Consider the following 17,500-nt stretch of genomic DNA (forward strand, 5'->3'; position numbering starts at 1 on the left):
GTGGAGGAACATACCATGTGCTAGTCTAATCGTTTGTGCCTTTGCATGCCCACAGTGCCCAGTGAAGTTGGTTGAAAGAGATGCAGAAGCTGAATGCATGGATTATTTTGTGTGCATTATTTGCAGTTCATGGGCATGTGTAGATGCATGTTAATTCAAGCAGGGAAGAAACCTGCATAATTTTTTCAGCTCTTTCCAAGAAATAAGAAACCAAGTGTGGAGGTGATTTTGAGGTTGACAAGATGTACTTTTCTTCTCTTTTTTTTACCATGTGAAGCAAAATTTTAGGCATAGAAAAGAATGAACTTTCTTCGATGACATCTTGAGACTTTATAGGTACAGATGTAAATACGAGCAAAGGACAAAGGAAGGTGAGTGATAAGTGCAGAAACAAATGGAAAGTGGTGTCATCAGAGAGATACATTGCCAAGTGTCTAAGGCATTGTGCCAGGGGGTATAAAGAATCAAGTGCTTATTAGCTTGCCCAATCAAAACTTCATTTTTCTATTCCTCTTTTCTCTTCCAATTCTCTTTGTCTTAAGCAGCACACTTTCCTTGTGGATGTTATAGCCTTTGCCCTTCGTTCTGTACTTGCACCTAGCCTTATGTTTGCCTGAGAAGCCAGTTACGCTATTGTTATGTTTGGAAGGTGTTCAATCAGCATTTGATTTATGTTCATTTTTTTTCTTTTTTCTTTCTAGCTGTGTGTAGTGGTAGATGTTGTTCAGTGGTAGCATGCAACACAATACGAGAAGAGGAGGAATTGCCGCAGGAAGTGCAGTGTGCCAAATGCCGCCACTTTCACGGGGACCAGACAGTGAAATCTGGCCCCACAGTAGAAGCTAGTGAAGAGGCAGCTCAGACCTCAGACACACCAGGTCCCAAGCCTGAGTGTGATTCCCCAACCCTCGAGCCGTCCTTGGGTCGTCCTCCCACCCCTCCATCACCTCATGAGGGCAGTCCACTCCTCCCGTCCTGCTCTCGGTCAGAGTCACCTAACTTATTACGCACTGAGTCCAGTATCCAGGCCATGTCTCCTGTAGAGTGTACGTCAGATCCTCTTTTAAACCCTGTTGCTGACTCATCTGATGATCACAGTAAACAAACACACACAGAAACATCTTCTAAGTCTACAAATGTACCTGATACCAATGACAGTACTGCCATTTCTTCCTCACACAAAGATTTTGTGGTGATCGAGTCAATGTCCAGAACCGATGTTAATTCTGAAGAAAGTAGTGAGACTTCTTTTATAAGCAAAGGCATTCAAGAACAAATTTCTAAAGCCAACCAGTCCTCTTCCACACATTCCTCACCTCAAGTTATTCCCAAAGTTTCGCCGACGCATTCTGCGAAACTTGGGGGCAAAAAGCCAGGTGGTGCTCAGAGAATTTTGGTCACTTCAGCTGATGTCTCACAGGAGACATTAGCTGGTGGACCAGATTCCCTTGGAAGCTTATGTGATACTGAGATTGAGAGTGACCCAGTAGTTGATGCCAAACCTATTCCTTCCACTTCCAAAATGACCTACGATCCAGACGAAATAGAAGAGGAGGAACCCCTTTTAAAAAAGCCACCTCCAGTAGGAAAAAGCCTCTCTGTCGATTCTGCCGACACTATATCTGCCGTTCCAAAAGTTGAAATTGTGGACGCAGCGACAGAATCTCTAACTGCCCTAAACCTGAGTCCTGTCAAGAGAAAGAAAAGAAGAGTCTCTGTGCCATATAGAATAACACCTGATGGCACAAAAGTTAACTTTCTCTGCGATGTCAGTATGTACCATCCACCATCTGTGTGTGTCCATTAATGCTGTAGAAAATAGTGTAGTTTCAGACCCAGGAACTAGTAGATGTAGTTTAGTTATTTATTTGATCCTTTTTCAGCTCTTTAATTTAATGTTTATTTTTTTTATAATTATTCTTTCTTTTAATGTTTACCTGAGTTGGCTTTATCTGCTTGCTTTAAACTCCTAACTTTGTAATGCAGCCTGCTTGAATCAGTATCCAGCTGTCAAAGATCATGAAACTATCATTGTATTTGCTAGGGTTATGGATCATGTACCTGAGATTATTGTTGGTTATTATCATTTGAAGTGTTGATTTATAGTTACACCAATACCAACAACTAAAAATCTTCATTTTATGTATTTCCTCATATCCTATATTGCCTGTTTCCCTTATTGTTTCTTAGACTCAGCTGTTCTTCACCTTCACAAGAAAAGGCATGTTAGTGCTGTAGAATTGGCTCTTACTAGCACACAGTCTGTGTGTCTTTGGAGGTGTCAAGGGAAAGACGTCTACACCTCCTCTGAGTCCAGAATTTATCCCCCTATCATACTTTTCTGTTGTTTGTGTAATTTTATTATTAGGTGATTGATGGAAGCTTAGTTTGTTACAGTGCAGTTTTTTTTCTATCTTTTTTTCTTTCTTTCTTTTTTTTTTTGTAAGTACCATCTGTTTGATATTTACTCTTTCACTGATACATGGTGTGCTGTGGATTATTCTGAACCATGCAAATGTAAGATATTTCAAGAAAAAATTATGAATTAGAGATATTTTCTTATGCATTATAGATATAGAGATCCACAGAACTTGACTTTCCCTTTAAAGGATAAATATTGATTTTAAACATTTCAGTCCTGGCCATAAAAAAGAGCAAATGCATTCATCTGATCTTTTGCATAGCCACAGTCACACCATGCATAATATAACTAATTGGATCTGAAGGATCCATTAGCACCAAACAACAAATTCTATGATTACTTTAATTTTTCTCCTCTTAAGTGTAAAAACTCCGCAATTACTACTACTTTTTATCCTTCTTGTATACCTTCTTTACACCAGATTTATTCATTTCTTTAATTTGATTTCGTATTTATATATATATATATATATATATATATATATATATATATATATATATATATATTATATATATATATATATATATATATATATATATATGTGTGTGTGTTAGACTTTAATTGTCACATCACAATTGCCATCATTTACTGCCATACCCTTCATGAGTAACAAGACTCAGAAATGGCTGTTTAGCTCAACCTTACCTTACACTTTAATATACAAGCTAAATTTTCCATCGAGAAAGAGTAGGACAAATTTCAAGATAGATTTAGCCGAAGTGGATCTGTACACTTTTGTTTTTGCTAAATTTTTCCCATCTAGATGTAACATACCTTTACAATATTACCTAAACAAACCAAGTTTTACCTAGTTTGGGCTTGCTTGAGTTATCTAAATTTGATTTAATAAAATGCAGCCTAATCTCACCTTTACCAAAATTTACTTTGTTGTCCTAACCTAACTTGATCTGACAAAGCAGAGACGTAAACTTACAGAGTTAAACTTCACCATCACCTGACCAAACATAATCAATTCAAAGGTGGCCAGATTTAATGTGTGTTTAACCCATTCACGCCGGGGCTGTTCCGGCTTTGCGTGGTTGCAATACCAGGGTTCTCGAAAGCATAAGCCTAACGCCTCGAGATTCTCGGGCGCACAAGCCGCGAGCCTGGGTTGCCCGCTCGCTCTACCCGAGTGCGCGGCTTCCCCTCATAGCTCGTCCAGGGCGTCTGACGCGGAAACCACAATACGTGCTATCACGTCAACTGGCGTGAATGGGTTAAACCAACTTTTTATGAATATAAGTGTTCGTTTCATGCTACAGGTACGCCGCTGATTTTTGAGCTCCCTTAGTTCCAGAATCATGCCTGACTATCTGTTTTGCCAGGCCAATAGAGATCACACATTAATAATTCAATGATACCTCTCAAGCTCCTTAATTATGCACCTCCCATATATATACAAATAAGATAGGATTCCACAAAACTGTAATGTAATGTAAACAGTGAGGTGTGTATATATGTACTTTTTATGATATCTTAATAACACAACACATGATGCCAAATAAAAAAAAGTACTGCAGAGTAACTACAGAATACTGTAGTTAACGCAATTGGTAGCAGAGATGTTCAAGGATACACAAACTAAATATGCTCTCAATGAGCATTAAACCGAACTACTTTGTACAAAACAGTCTTGTTTATACACATCTATAGGAAAATGTATCTTTTCTTTTGTATATGATTCATTGGTTGGAAAGCAATCAGCATCATAGTACTATCAAAGCCCTGTAAAAATTTGGTATTTTGTTATGGGAAAGAGGGAATACATATTCAGTAAGACTCCACCAGTATTTTTAGAACCATTACTTATTATGGTACAAAGTTCTATTCAGGAACTCTGGCAACACTTACAGAACTGGATGATGGAGCCTATAACCCACTCTGGACAACCAAAGGCTTCACGCAAACTTTCCACTTTTGGAAGGAATCCCGCAGAGCCCAGTCAGTTCCTCTAAATGCGTATCTCACCTACGTCACATTACCCTGGTTCACTATCATCACAGGTAATTTAATGATATGGTGATTTATTTATGTTATTCTAGAGTGACGTGGCATTTCGAATAAGGAATTATTAATTGAATTTGTAGCTTATTCAGCCATATGAATTCATGTCGGTTATTAACTCTAAGATCAAATACTTGTATGTAATTCATATTGATTGATCAAAAGAGCCACATGCATGCTCCAGATTATCACATGTGAAGTATTGATAAGAGGATCATGATATCTACTTGATATTCAACTCATAGATTGTTTCTTTCAGATATTCTTGACCATCGAACCGGCCCCATCCTTACCTTCTAGCACGTATAGAGGTCCATCTTCACCTGAGTCAAGTAATGTTTATATGAGAAATAGCTGATGTGAAACAAAGGCCTGTGTATATCTTTTAATTTTTTTTTTTTTTCTTCGGCTTTACTATATAACGTAAGTAAATTATCTCTGCCTTCTAATTTTGCGGATTTTTACTCGTTTGATGAAAGAAAATATGACTCGGGATGTTCATCTCAAAAGCAATCTGTCTCAGATATTGCAAGATTGTCTTACCACAAGCCTCCATGATGTCAGCTAAGACAGTGGTCACAATTCCAGCTCTTGATAAAGTCAGAATAGTGTGAAAAAGGCAGTCATCAACACCAGTATCTCTCATAAAAACCTCAGTTGAAAATTAGAAAGCAAATGAACTCAAATAAAATGGAAATGCTTTTTTGTATAATTCCATGTTATTAGTTTTATATGATGTTTTTGGAAGGTGTTATTAGCTTGGAATCTCCAGTATTTTACATGTACATTTTAAGATTTATGTTTTTTGGCAGCTCTGTGCTATATTTAGAACTGTGATTAATTTTTTATGCTTGTGTGGAAAAATGTGATCTTGAAGAAGATGATGACAGCAATATATGTTCTTTATTTTGTACAGAGAAAGTTTAATTTTTTGTAAGACTAAAGTAACGGTGTGGAAAGGTTATGTTGTACCCAAAAAAATGCATCACATGTAAAACAGAAGAAGTTATTATAACATTGAGAAAAGAAAAGTGTGTAGATGTAGCAGCAGAATAAGTGTAAAAAGGTGTTGAACAGAAAATAGATAATCTTGGTGTACTGAAAAATGATCTTGAAATGTATTTGATGCCATCTGTAGATTTTTTTTTGATATAGGAGACAAGAGCAGGGAATGAAACAAAGTGATATTTAAGATAAGGGAAAACTCCTTGCTTATCTGCATTTTGTGATGCATTTGAGAATGGCTGCCATTAACCCTTGCATGCACCTGTAACATTTAGGAGCTGTTTTGGGCATTGCCATGATGCTAATCTATTTCCCATAAAAACCAAAGTCAACTCAGAATCTGATTCTGTGCTCATGTTCTAGTCAGCGGTAAGCTTTCCTTTGTCTTGTCTACTTCAAGTTCTTTACCTTATGATAGATTGTAGACATTCATGTAGTCTGTGATTTTTGTTGAAGGTCAGATTTTATTCTGTTCTCTCTTTAAGAAAATTTAGGGTGATAAAGACTGATTTTGTGATGATTACTGCTAGGTATTTGTTCTTTCAGATCTCTGATCTCGTTTTATGTTTCTCTATTTTCCCTTTTCTTTTTCTATAATTATTTATTTAATACAAAGTTAGGAAGGCTAAATGTTTTCAGAGGCAAGATTGGTATTAGTGTATAGATCCCTTCCCCAGTTATAGTGGTAGTTTTTTTGTCAATATTATTTTTTTATTTAGGATTGTAAGTTATTTATGTTGCAAAAACAATATTTTGCAGTTTGTTTGTTTTTTTGTAGGGAAACCAACCAGTTAACGTCCGAATGTCATCTATTTTGTGATCATCCCAAACTTAAAATATATATATACAGTATGTAAAAGATGTGCCATAATCTTAGATGTTGTTTTGTCTCATACAACAGAATAGAGAAAATGCAGGTTTCTCCTTATCATGATTTTGTCTTATGATTTTGATATTGTGTTCTTTTCTTCTTCGAGGTGCTGGTTATTTTGAACCGGACACACTAGCTAAATGTGTACAATGTATCTGCCAATAAGGGACCTCCTTTTTCCTAGAACTTTACATGTGTGGCTGGATATCCATCTACCTTTTTCCCTCAGATGAACTTCTCTCTCACACTTTGTATTTCATTTTATATATTTCTCGAGGAAATAATAACGAAAAAAAAAATGCAAAGCAAAAACAGAATAAAAAAAATAAAAAAATCTCACTGGCTTCCTTTTGAAGTCGTGAGAGGCGTCTTTCCTCCTCGACTGACAGTCTGATGTTGAATTTTCTGTGCTGTTGGTGGAATAGTTTTCTCATAGGTGTTGAAAGTATTGTTCTTCAAAGATCTTGGTATGAAAATTAAATGAAATGGAAAAAAAAAACTACTAAAGCAGATACTCAGTAATAAGTGCATTATGGAAGAATATTTTTTATAGGTATGTTAAGATATGACCTGCCTTTTAAAAGGTTTCATAACTGTGTTTCCGCCACTAGGTCTCATTATCATAGACACCAAATTCTATAGAAAAAAGGGGATATTTATATGAAAGACATTAGGATATGGCCTTACTCATAATCAGTTCTTTATTGGGCTCACTTCCACACACCCAACATGATCAGACTTTTCTTTCGGAAGGAAGTTTATGTCATAGATACTGTGGAGAGTCGGTATAGTTTCTTTCTATTTTACTGTTTCTTTCTTTTTATCGGTAATGATGTTTTTTGTTTGATTTATTGTTTTCTGTTATTTCTTTTTGTTTTCTTTCTTTTCTCTCTTTATTTTTTTAGATGATTGTGTAAGAAGGGTCTGATCATATTGAAAGTGTTAGCTTCCTTATTATTCCACTTGTCACAAAGAGTGTATACTAATGATAAAGCTGTGAATTAAATAGGGTTATTTAAGATATTAAATGTTAAAGGTGTTTGAGATTAGAAGAAAGGAAAACTTTCAGATGGAATATTTATTTGTATTCTGACAAAGCTACAGATAGGTGTAGACAACAATATTTTCTTGTTTTATAATTTTTTTATTCCATGTCAGGGAGTGGTAATGAGAATTTAGGCAATTTTGCTGCAGTATCTTCAGCACCTGATGACCTTCGAAGTACCTTGACCCGACACCTATGTAGCACAATGTCTTTTTATACAATTTTTATGCCCTGGGACACTGGTCAGTGCTGAAGGTAAACCTGTCTGCTGTTATATAATGTGGGAAATAAAGAACTCCAAGATATAATTTTTAAGAATTTAGCCAAAGTTCAAACAAATGTCATGTCTTGAACAGTTGACATATTAAACAATGTCGTGCTGAACAAATAAGATACAAGATACAAAAAGCTCAAGCTGTGAGTAAGAGTCTGAGCTCAAGATGTAAATACCTCAACCAAAAAATAATAATAATAATAAAATAAAATACAAGAGCAGTTATACCTATTATAATTTTGTTTTGTAATTTTTCAACTGTAGAATTGTAGAAGAAACCTGATGCATCAACACTGAACCTTTCACCTCTCTTGACAATCTCTGTTTATAACAGAGTACTTGGCAGTTACCTGATGCTTGCAGGTGTTATAACTTCTTTTAGAAACAAATAAACATTACCTGTAAAGTCTGATGTATTGTGAAGCTTAGCACTATGAACTGAAATACTTCTCTGGGAAGCAGACTTGTAGACTGTGGGCACATGATTCTGCCTTGGTGTCTTTTTAAAGTGAAGTAAATTTCTGGATGTTTTTGAATGATAAAGAATTCTTTTCTTTTTTTTCTACTATATCTGTGATTTTTGGTTTAGTTTCTTTTCTTCTCTTCTTTGTCTTCGTTACAGATGTGAGGCAGAGCCTATTTGCAAGAGGGTTTAAGATTATCTCTCCTAAAGCCTTGTATTGACATTCCAATACTTGTATATGATTTTTTCTTAATATGCAGCTAAGAACCAAATATATTTGGTAATCCTTCAAGCTACTATGTAAAATTTCTTGCTACCCTTTGCACAAAGGAAACATCAAAGTGCCATATGTAGAGATGGAACGCCTGCTATACATCTTCCATAACTGCTATGGTATTTATTGCCAAACTGCCAAAAACTATATATATAAATATTTATGATTTTTTTCTTCAGAAATATGATTACTGTAAATTATCAGTCTTGATGGTGAATGTATTATTTTACATTATTGCTGTATATCCAGTGTGATGTTCTTACTCTGTGTAAATAAACAAAATTTAATTTTGAATGTTGGTTTACGATCAAAATCTCACAAAGGGTTCCTTACATCCTGCATTAATTTGTAATCTTGTATTAAGAACATTTTTAATTCTCAGTATTTTGTATTCTCTGATGGTACTTGTTCCTCTGCTGTGTGGATGTGGTTTATGCAGGCCAGCTTAATGGTTCACTTGATGAGACTACTCGGCTTTGGTTCTGTGAAGAAAGCGTATGTGTAAAATCTGTTTGTGCTGTTGGTATTATTTTTTATATTCATTTACACCTTGTTTAGAATTTTGAGTATTAGTCTAAATGATGTCATAATCTTGATTTCTTGTTATTATCGTGATGTTCATCACTTGATCATCATAATCATCAATACTAAATACATACTTGGTAATTTTTTTATTTTTGCTATTGTTGTCATTCTAATTACTAGATTTATTATTACATGGTATTACCAGTATTACTTATTATTATTATATTCAAAAATTATTACTGTTAGTAATAAGAAGAGTTGATTTTAAAATTACTATTACTATTACCAGTGTCATTGTTAGATTTTATTATTATTATTTCAGCCATCACAATTATCCTTTTATTTTTATTATCTTCATGATTATTATCAGTTATAGGATACTTTTATCCTCGCTTAGTAATACAGGTTTTTGAATAATCACTGTAATTATAATCACTCTATATCTGTAATGATTTTGGTGCATCAATTTTGATATCATTTTGATATATTATTATAAGCATTATTGGTCTCCATTACTAATATGTTACAGGAAGGAGAGTAGTCCAGAGTCAACAGTTCAGAAACTTTTACCAAATGGTAAAATTGGTTCCCAATATTAATTCCTCAATTAAGATTCCCTTGCCACTCTATGCCTAATTTTCAAGTATTTTGATTTGAGGAATTGATGTTGCTGAATGTATATATTAACGTTATACTTATTTTTGTTTCCTATGTATGCAATTACTGGAACATCTATTAAACAAAGAGATATTGCTCCTCATTTATTTTTGTTTAGCTTAGGTTAATTCTGTTATGCCTCGGACATCTAGTTTAGTCCTGCATATGCAGTCTTTACATTTTCCAGATAGCTTACTTACAGCTTGGTACTGATTTGTCAACTGTGATAAGCAGCTTGGATTAAAGAGTGGTTGGAGCATTTTTTTCTTTTTTTCTTTTTACTTTACTTTACCTACAAGAAAGCAATGTTTTCAAATGTCTATCTTAATACTATGTGATGGATAGTTGAGAAAAGGTATTACTAAAATGAAGAAGTTACACTACTTGCAAAATATGAGCATATATGTATAAAAATGTAGAAGGTTTCATCATGAAAAGAAATGCTGGATCAACAAAAGTAAGATAATGCTTGGTTGCCACGACATCCAATTGGTTGATTACTTGAAAAAAAAGGTTTAACTTCACAAGACATGAGATGAAATTGATGCATTTCAGTTACTTCATCCTCAGAATTAGGTGTAATTCTGAGGCTGAAGTAATCGAAAGACGTCAGTTACACCTCTCGGGTTGGGGAGTTATTCAATTTCATTTGTACCCTTTTGTTCATTTGTCATAAAGAATTCTGGTTGATGACTACCAACCCAGATTTTTCTTTGTCTTGATTATGAACATGGCTCCCTCTGTATCCCTTTGGCCATGAATAATCCTATAATTTTGGAAGGATAAGTCTTCAGGGATGCCAGAAATACTAAGATCTTCCTTGTGTTAGGAACCTAGAGAAGATCGAATTGCTTTGTAATATTGAAAGGAAAGTATATGTTGATACTTTAGCTACAACAAAGACCACACAATAAAATGGACTGATCCATGCATGAATCTGAATCTTACTATTGTAAAGACATGAAGAATTTTAAATGCAAACTTGTAATATCAGGATTATGAAACTGGTATGAAGAATAATGCCCATTAGTCAAATGGCTATTAGAATCAGCATTTGTAGCCCATTAGTAGTGTCTGGGAAATTATCAATTTTGTGGAGAAAAAAAAGTATACTGCAACTATGAGGAAAACATTGAAGGAAGCTCATATTCAGTGCAAATTACAAGAGTAAAACATCACTGCTATCCCCTACGACTTTGGGAGGCAAGATTTTCAGAAATTACATTGTTCGTATTACACATTACAGGGGTTCCCTTACTGAAGGAAATTACTGAGGTAATATCAATGGTTAAGTAAAACTTATAGTTACATTTTATGCTTATTTTCTATAATACCTTCCTTGCATAGACTTACAGAGTAAAAGCAAATGCCAGATAGTACCACTTTGCTAATACATCAATGGAGACTCATATATCATACCTTCAGTCTAATAGATAATAGAAAACACATCTTCAGACATCTAGCCCAAGCTGAAGACAGTACATCACACCCGTGTGATACAACTAAATGCCCGATGACAGGGCGACACACCAGTATGACGTTCCCGATGCAATATTGCATAGGCCCGACATAAGGGGTTTCCACTTATTGTCAGGCTCATCAGGATTGGGTTAAGCCCATCTTGAAAAGGATAATCAAACATGCCACTCTTAACCAGTTGCCGACAGGGCTATTTTGGCTCTAAATGGTCAAAATGCTGGGATACTCTAATGCATAAGCTTAACACCTCGGGAGTCTCGGCCGCACTAGCCGCGGGCGAGCGCTGTATGCCCGATCACCTGGCGCGCCAGTCTTGACTAAATATCTCATCCCCAGCATCTGACCGAAAACCACTAGACGTGATATCTTGTCACCCATCATTAACGGGTTAAAAATTATGGTATGATTTATGAGTCTACATTGATGTATTAGGAAAGTGATAATAATTAGCATTTGGTATGATATAATAGTTACAGAAACAAAAGAACAATTAGCTTGTATTTTGAACAAAGGCAGTGTGTATACAGCCCTGTCATGGAAGGGGTAAGGCAGCTGTTATTTGCCTTTTTATTGCTTATGATTGTTTATACTTGAGAGGGATTATAGTAAAGCAACTCTCATTTTTTCCCCTGGTTTTATCAGTTTAAAGGCTGACAGGTTTGGATAACCTCGGTGTAAAACTACTTACATTTTATTCCATGAATTTCATTATGCAAAGCACAATTTTACAAAATTAACATTATTGTTTTATTCCTTGGGTCTACTCAAGGAAGGTATTATTTATTCCATGAATTTCATTATGCAAAGCACAATTTTACAAAATTAACATTGTTTTATTCCTTGGGTCTATTCAAGGAAGGTATTATGGAAAATAAGCATACAAATGGTACTACAATTTTTTCTTATTCATTGATATTACCTCAGCCAAAATACAGTTTTGACCCCAGTTGGGTGATTTCCTTAACAAATGAATTACCTAAAAGAATATTGGAATGAGCATGATCCTTGTATGGCTATTTGCCCCATTTTTTTTATCTTTTTCATACTGACTACTTATTCTATTGCACACGATATCAACTGTTCATAATATGGTTTGATATTAAACTGGTACAGTACAAATTAATTTTTAAAAGAAGGATTATGAAAACCAGGACTTTGGAAAAGTTTTTGTATTACATATTTTGTACACTTTCTTTAATTACTCTTTATTTACATCATCCCCACATATTTATATTATACAGTCCCAATGATCAATTATGTACATTGGATTTCCCAGCTAAAATGGATTCAGTATTAAAAATTATTTACATATAACCTTCTTGTGCACAATAAGTATCAAATAACATGGTTTACCTCTCACCAGCCCAGATCCAGGGCAAAAAAGTGAATTTGGAGCCACTCACATGGACAAACTCACAAGAAATTGCTACACAGAACCTCAACTGAACAGAGGTATTCCTCCTGTTATCAGTTGAAGATATTACAATTTGAATGTAAACTTTATTTCTGTGGTATCTCGCAGGACCCGAAATAAAAGATGTAGATACTTGCATCACATGCCAAGAGGCTTAAGTAATATTCATAAATCTATCTCACATAAATGCTAAATAAATTGGTATAGTATTATTATCATTATTACTTAAAAATTCAAATTCTTGCAAGTGACATCAAAGGAACACTAATGAAATTAACAAATAATAGTAATAATATAACTAGGTGTATTACAAGTTCACATTTATAAGCCAAATTGGTTAGAGGAAATTTAGGTTCACTGGAAAGATCTATTTGTATTTCTTCTGTAGGACATTGGGTCTATGATGCACACCACATATACATCTTTTTTTGTTTTGGGAATAGTTAAAACCCAATAATGCTGGCAAAAAATAACTTTTGTATCAATCAATATATGATTTTGTGCCAGCCTGAGCAGTGTCTCATTATCAAAGGCCCTTAAGGGTTAAATAACTTATGTTGTTAGAGATTTCATTTGTACATGACACACAAAATTATTAGAGAACTCCACATAAATAGCCCAAGTACACTGAGGTATATTGGATGCTCATTGGTTTACGTCTCTCGTCTTGTAGGAAAAGACTTTGTTTTAAACTTGAAACAGAGCAAGTTTTTTTTGTTTTTCTTTACAATGTTATCTAAAGCAAAATGAGATTGCATCTGTGCACAGAAATATAAGTAAAATTATTATAAATACTGGAAGACATTATTTAGATCTGATAAATAGATTTTGATGGCAAGAAGTACTGTAATTCTACTATGAATATTTTAATGCCATCCTTATTAAAAGAAAAATAAATGAGTTATAATAAATTAACATATTATAAGTATTTACACCACAAAAAATATATAACAATCAATCAACAGATCATCAAGAGAAGAATGGGAAAACATAGAAAAAAGTCTTTTCAACTACTACCATAATTACTAAATCACATCTCTATTCATCAACTTTATGCTGCGAATTCCAGAGCCTCGTATAGTGCCCATCAAGAGCCAGGAGCTGTTGGTGCGTCCCACGTTCCTGAAGTCTACCCTCAGCCAACACGAGGATTTCGTCAGAATCCATAACTGTTGATAAGCGATGAGCAATACAGATCGAAGTCCTTCCCTTGGTAGCATGCCGTAGGGCTTCCATTATACTCTGAAAGGGAGATTGATTTAGTAAGTCAGTAATCATTTGCTCAAATAATCAAAACCACCACAAAAATTTATCAGAATTAAAATAAATAATCACACTAAAGATTGCTAGAACTTAGGAGCAATCCACAAGCAAGTGTGCCTTACTTTTTCTGTAATTGAGTCTAGGGAAGAAGTTGCCTCGTCGAATATTAGTATTGGAGCGTTCTTCAGAATGGCTCTTGCAATGGCAACCCTCTGCTTCTCTCCACCAGAGAGCTTCAGGCCACGTTCACCAACCTGAGAAGTGGAGAAAGTAAATGATGGGAAACATAGAAAAGAAAAAGGAGGAGGCAGACGAGATAATGGTTGAGGCACAATATCAAGGAGTGAATGAAGGAGGGAAGAAGGGAGGGAGGGAGGGAGAAAGGGAGGAAAAGAAAGAAAGGGAGGATGGGGGGAAAGATAGAAAAAGGGAATAGAGAGACTAGCACTTTCACCATGATTCACATTAAGTAATCATAGAAAAGCTTTCTAAGAATACCTGTCTTTACCTCTGGCCACTAATACTCAAATAAAAGTCTTACCTGAGTGTTGTAGCCATTGGGCCAGCTCTGGATTGAGTGGTGGATATCAGCAAGTTTGGCAACTTCTTCTACTTTGCTGGGATCTGCAGACAAGTCACCATAATGAAGATTGTAGGCTATGGTGTCATGGAAGAGCACACAATCCTGTAACAGAAAAAGAACCTATTAATAACAAGCTAAAGAACTCAAAAAGTAAATGATCTATGGAATACTATCTGTCATACTTATGGCCAGTAACTAGGACATTAAGGAATGGAAATTTTGTGATAATTTCCTCTAGTGTGCTACCAGATTGCCTGCTGAACATTAATTTATACAGCACTGATCATACAGTTGATTTTTCTCAGCATATATATCTAACAAGTTTCCTTTTTGCATACACTAAATTTTCCTTATACAGTCACATATTAATTAACCCATTCACGACAGGGGCATTCCAGCCCTGCATGTTACAATGCCGGGGCTCTCGAACGCATAGGCCTAAATCAGTTAAATAAACGACGCTGTATGGCGTCACCCAGCAAACGGGCCTTGAATGCACGGTACCTTATTGTACCACCCATCCAGAGAGGGTTAATAAGGTAAAATAAATATCTCAATACATCTCAAAAACCTGATAAGAAAATAAATAAATCATAAAATCATCAAAAAAATAATAATAATCATCATTTAAATCTAATTACACATTCCCTAGTATCACACAACAACTGGAAGGCAAGGGAATTTAAAACATACTTGTGGAACCACAGCAATGCTCTTCCTGAGGCTGTCTAGGTCCACTGAATTAACATCTTGTCCATTTATTGTAATGGTCCCAGATTTAGGCTCATAAAATCGATACAGCAGACGGATGACTGTTGATTTTCTGGAGAAAGATACAAACACAATCAATCAATTTACATATTTTGCAATTTACACAAGAAAAAACAATCCAAGCTTAAAGAAGAATCAATATTTCCAAATGAACAAACAAACAAATTCTTAGAGGAGAGTAATTTCAATGAAGTAATTTCCAAAAATCCAGAAACCAGTACCCTGAGCCCGAGCCGCCAACAATGGCAATCTTCTTCCCAGCCTGCACAGAAAAGCTTAGGTCGGTCAGGATGGGATAATTTTCATTGTACTCAAAACATACATTGTTGAAAGTAATGTTTGCATTCTGGGGAGTTACTTGCAGAGGAATACAATCTGGGGCATTCTGTAATAGATAAAAACTAAAGGTTAGCTTACTTCTGTTGAGTAGACATGTGAGAAATATTAGTGATAATAAAATGTAGATAATGTTTTTTTTTCTTCCACAACCAAATAAAATCTGCCACTAATATCAACACAAAAAGAATAAAAGTCACACTATCACATCCGCTAATCTTCACCAAACAACAAGGGCAGAGAACAGTACCGTTATTGTGGCTGGCTGCTTCATCAACGTAAACATCGTCTGCATGTCGATGAGCGCCTGGCGAACCTCACGGTACACAGACCCCAAAAAGTTGAGTGGCAGAGACAATTGGAATAACAGTCCATTGACCATCACCAGATCACCCACAGTCAAATTACCTATGTTAAGAGTAAGAACAAGTCTTTTCACCACCATGTTTATGTTTGAACATCTTTGTGCCATATATACTAATTACATAAAAATATTGGCAAAATAAAATAATGACAATATCACTAATAAAAAAAATAAAATAAACAAAAAGACTAGCATACTAAATCTTACCATTGAGAATTTCTTTTGTTGCAAGAACCATCATGGCAGATAAAGCAACACTGAATATTGCATTCTGTCCCCAGTTGAGCAAGGCCAGCGAGGTTGCTGTTTTCAGAGATGCCCCTTCATATTTTTGCAAATATTTGTCATACTCCTTGGCTTCATGACCTTCATTATTGAAATACTGTAAACAGGAAAATAAATAAATAAATACTAATAACTTTTTGTTTTCCATACATCATATATATTTTCTTTACTGGAAAAACTCCAATCAGTCTATCAACAAACAAGAAATAAATCAATATTCAATAAAAAGGCAATAACCCACTTTTGCAATTTTTAAATCAAGTGATTACAGGATAAAACAACCTTGCTGGACTGCACTAACCTTTACAGTTTCGTAGTTGATGAGTGAATCGATGGCACGATTCCCCGCCGCATTCTCCGCTTTGTTCATGTCTACCCTAAACTTAGTCCGCCACTGTGTTATACCCAGAGTAAATGCTGCATATGCCATTATTGAGGCCACAGTTACACCTGCAAATTCCCAACCGCATTTGTATGCCTGCAGACGAAATTAGTAAATACTTAAATGACATCATCTTTATTTTCTTTAAGATTATTTTTTTTTTCCATACTCATTACCATTTATTATTCCTACATCAATAACACAACTGATTTTCAATTACCAATATCCCTGACACCAAGCCAACTTCAAATATCGTAGGCACGATGTTGAAAACGAGAGCCGACATGACAAAATTGATTCCCCGGCTCCCACGATCGATGGCCTTGGAGAGTGCTCCTGTCTGTCGATTCAGGTGGAAGTTCAAGTCAAGGCTGTGAAGGTGAAGGAATACGTTGCTGGCAATCTTTCGGATGGAGTTCTGCGCAACCTTGGCAAACACTGCGTTACGTAGTTCATTGAACCCTGCTGCTCCGGTGCGTGCAATGCCATCTGTTGAGGTACTGCATTATCAATTACTTTATGCTTAAAAATTTCCAGACTAGATTGATACTTATATTTGAAGTTACTTAGGATTTATAGCACATAGAGATCTCATCCAAAGGAATTTTAGATGGTGAATTTAGATCAACAATACAAGGTATAAGCTTAACACTTATTCTTAATCTAAAGTCATTATGTAACAATTTCAGAATATAAAAAAGACCCTCACATCCTATCATCAGCGACACAGCCGTGGCAGCAACAGCAGAGGCAGGTTCAGCAACTGTCAACAGGTTGCCAGTGTGTTCATTTAGGTAGTTTATGCCATCCTTAAAGATGAATGGGACCTGAACATTAAGCAGCTTAGCACCCACAAGAAGGCTGAGTGCTGTCAGCACCCTCCCCTTGACAGCCATATTGCCCTGTCAAAAGGATGATCTGAATTAAATCTACAGCAAACAAAATCTATTGGTTTTTGTATTTGCACAAAAATGAGATCCAATTATGAATGGACATAATGACAGCTTTGATTTCTTTTCTTTTTTTTCTTTTTCTATAACATGGTATTACTGACTAAAAAATGCATTGATGATGAAGAAT

At 35.2% G+C, this 17,500-nt stretch overlaps 2 protein-coding genes across 4 annotated transcripts in view; one reads left to right on the forward strand and one right to left on the reverse strand.

Moving 5' to 3' along the window:
* LOC122265944 (uncharacterized) overlaps positions 1-9,804 on the forward strand; it is a 26,030-nt gene extending 16,226 nt beyond the window's left edge. For both annotated transcript variants that reach the window (XM_086543234.1, XM_086543235.1), the window contains exons 9-11: positions 702-1,772; positions 4,279-4,428; positions 4,689-9,804. In XM_086543234.1, the coding sequence (XP_086399360.1) occupies positions 702-1,772; positions 4,279-4,428; positions 4,689-4,729 (1,262 nt within the window). In that variant the 3' untranslated portion in view covers positions 4,730-9,804. The remainder of the gene's footprint in view (positions 1-701; positions 1,773-4,278; positions 4,429-4,688) is intronic.
* A 2,372-nt stretch (positions 9,805-12,176) lies between these two features.
* The window catches only part of ABCB7 (ATP binding cassette subfamily B member 7), a 15,769-nt gene continuing 10,445 nt past the window's right edge, over positions 12,177-17,500 (reverse strand). For both annotated transcript variants that reach the window (XM_043035373.2, XM_043035296.2), the window contains exons 3-12: positions 17,130-17,322; positions 16,641-16,909; positions 16,340-16,516; positions 15,961-16,135; positions 15,640-15,797; positions 15,275-15,438; positions 14,976-15,105; positions 14,241-14,384; positions 13,822-13,953; positions 12,177-13,678 (exon numbers count right to left, since the gene is read on the reverse strand). In XM_043035373.2, coding sequence (XP_042891307.2) covers positions 13,475-13,678; positions 13,822-13,953; positions 14,241-14,384; positions 14,976-15,105; positions 15,275-15,438; positions 15,640-15,797; positions 15,961-16,135; positions 16,340-16,516; positions 16,641-16,909; positions 17,130-17,322 — 1,746 coding nt within the window. In that variant the 3' untranslated portion in view covers positions 12,177-13,474. The remainder of the gene's footprint in view (positions 13,679-13,821; positions 13,954-14,240; positions 14,385-14,975; positions 15,106-15,274; positions 15,439-15,639; positions 15,798-15,960; positions 16,136-16,339; positions 16,517-16,640; positions 16,910-17,129; positions 17,323-17,500) is intronic.

Source organism: Penaeus japonicus, unplaced genomic scaffold, assembly GCF_977035675.1.
Source record: "Penaeus japonicus unplaced genomic scaffold, GWHDUDI00000001_assembly GWHDUDI00000013, whole genome shotgun sequence".
Classification (NCBI taxonomy): domain Eukaryota; kingdom Metazoa; phylum Arthropoda; class Malacostraca; order Decapoda; family Penaeidae; genus Penaeus; species Penaeus japonicus.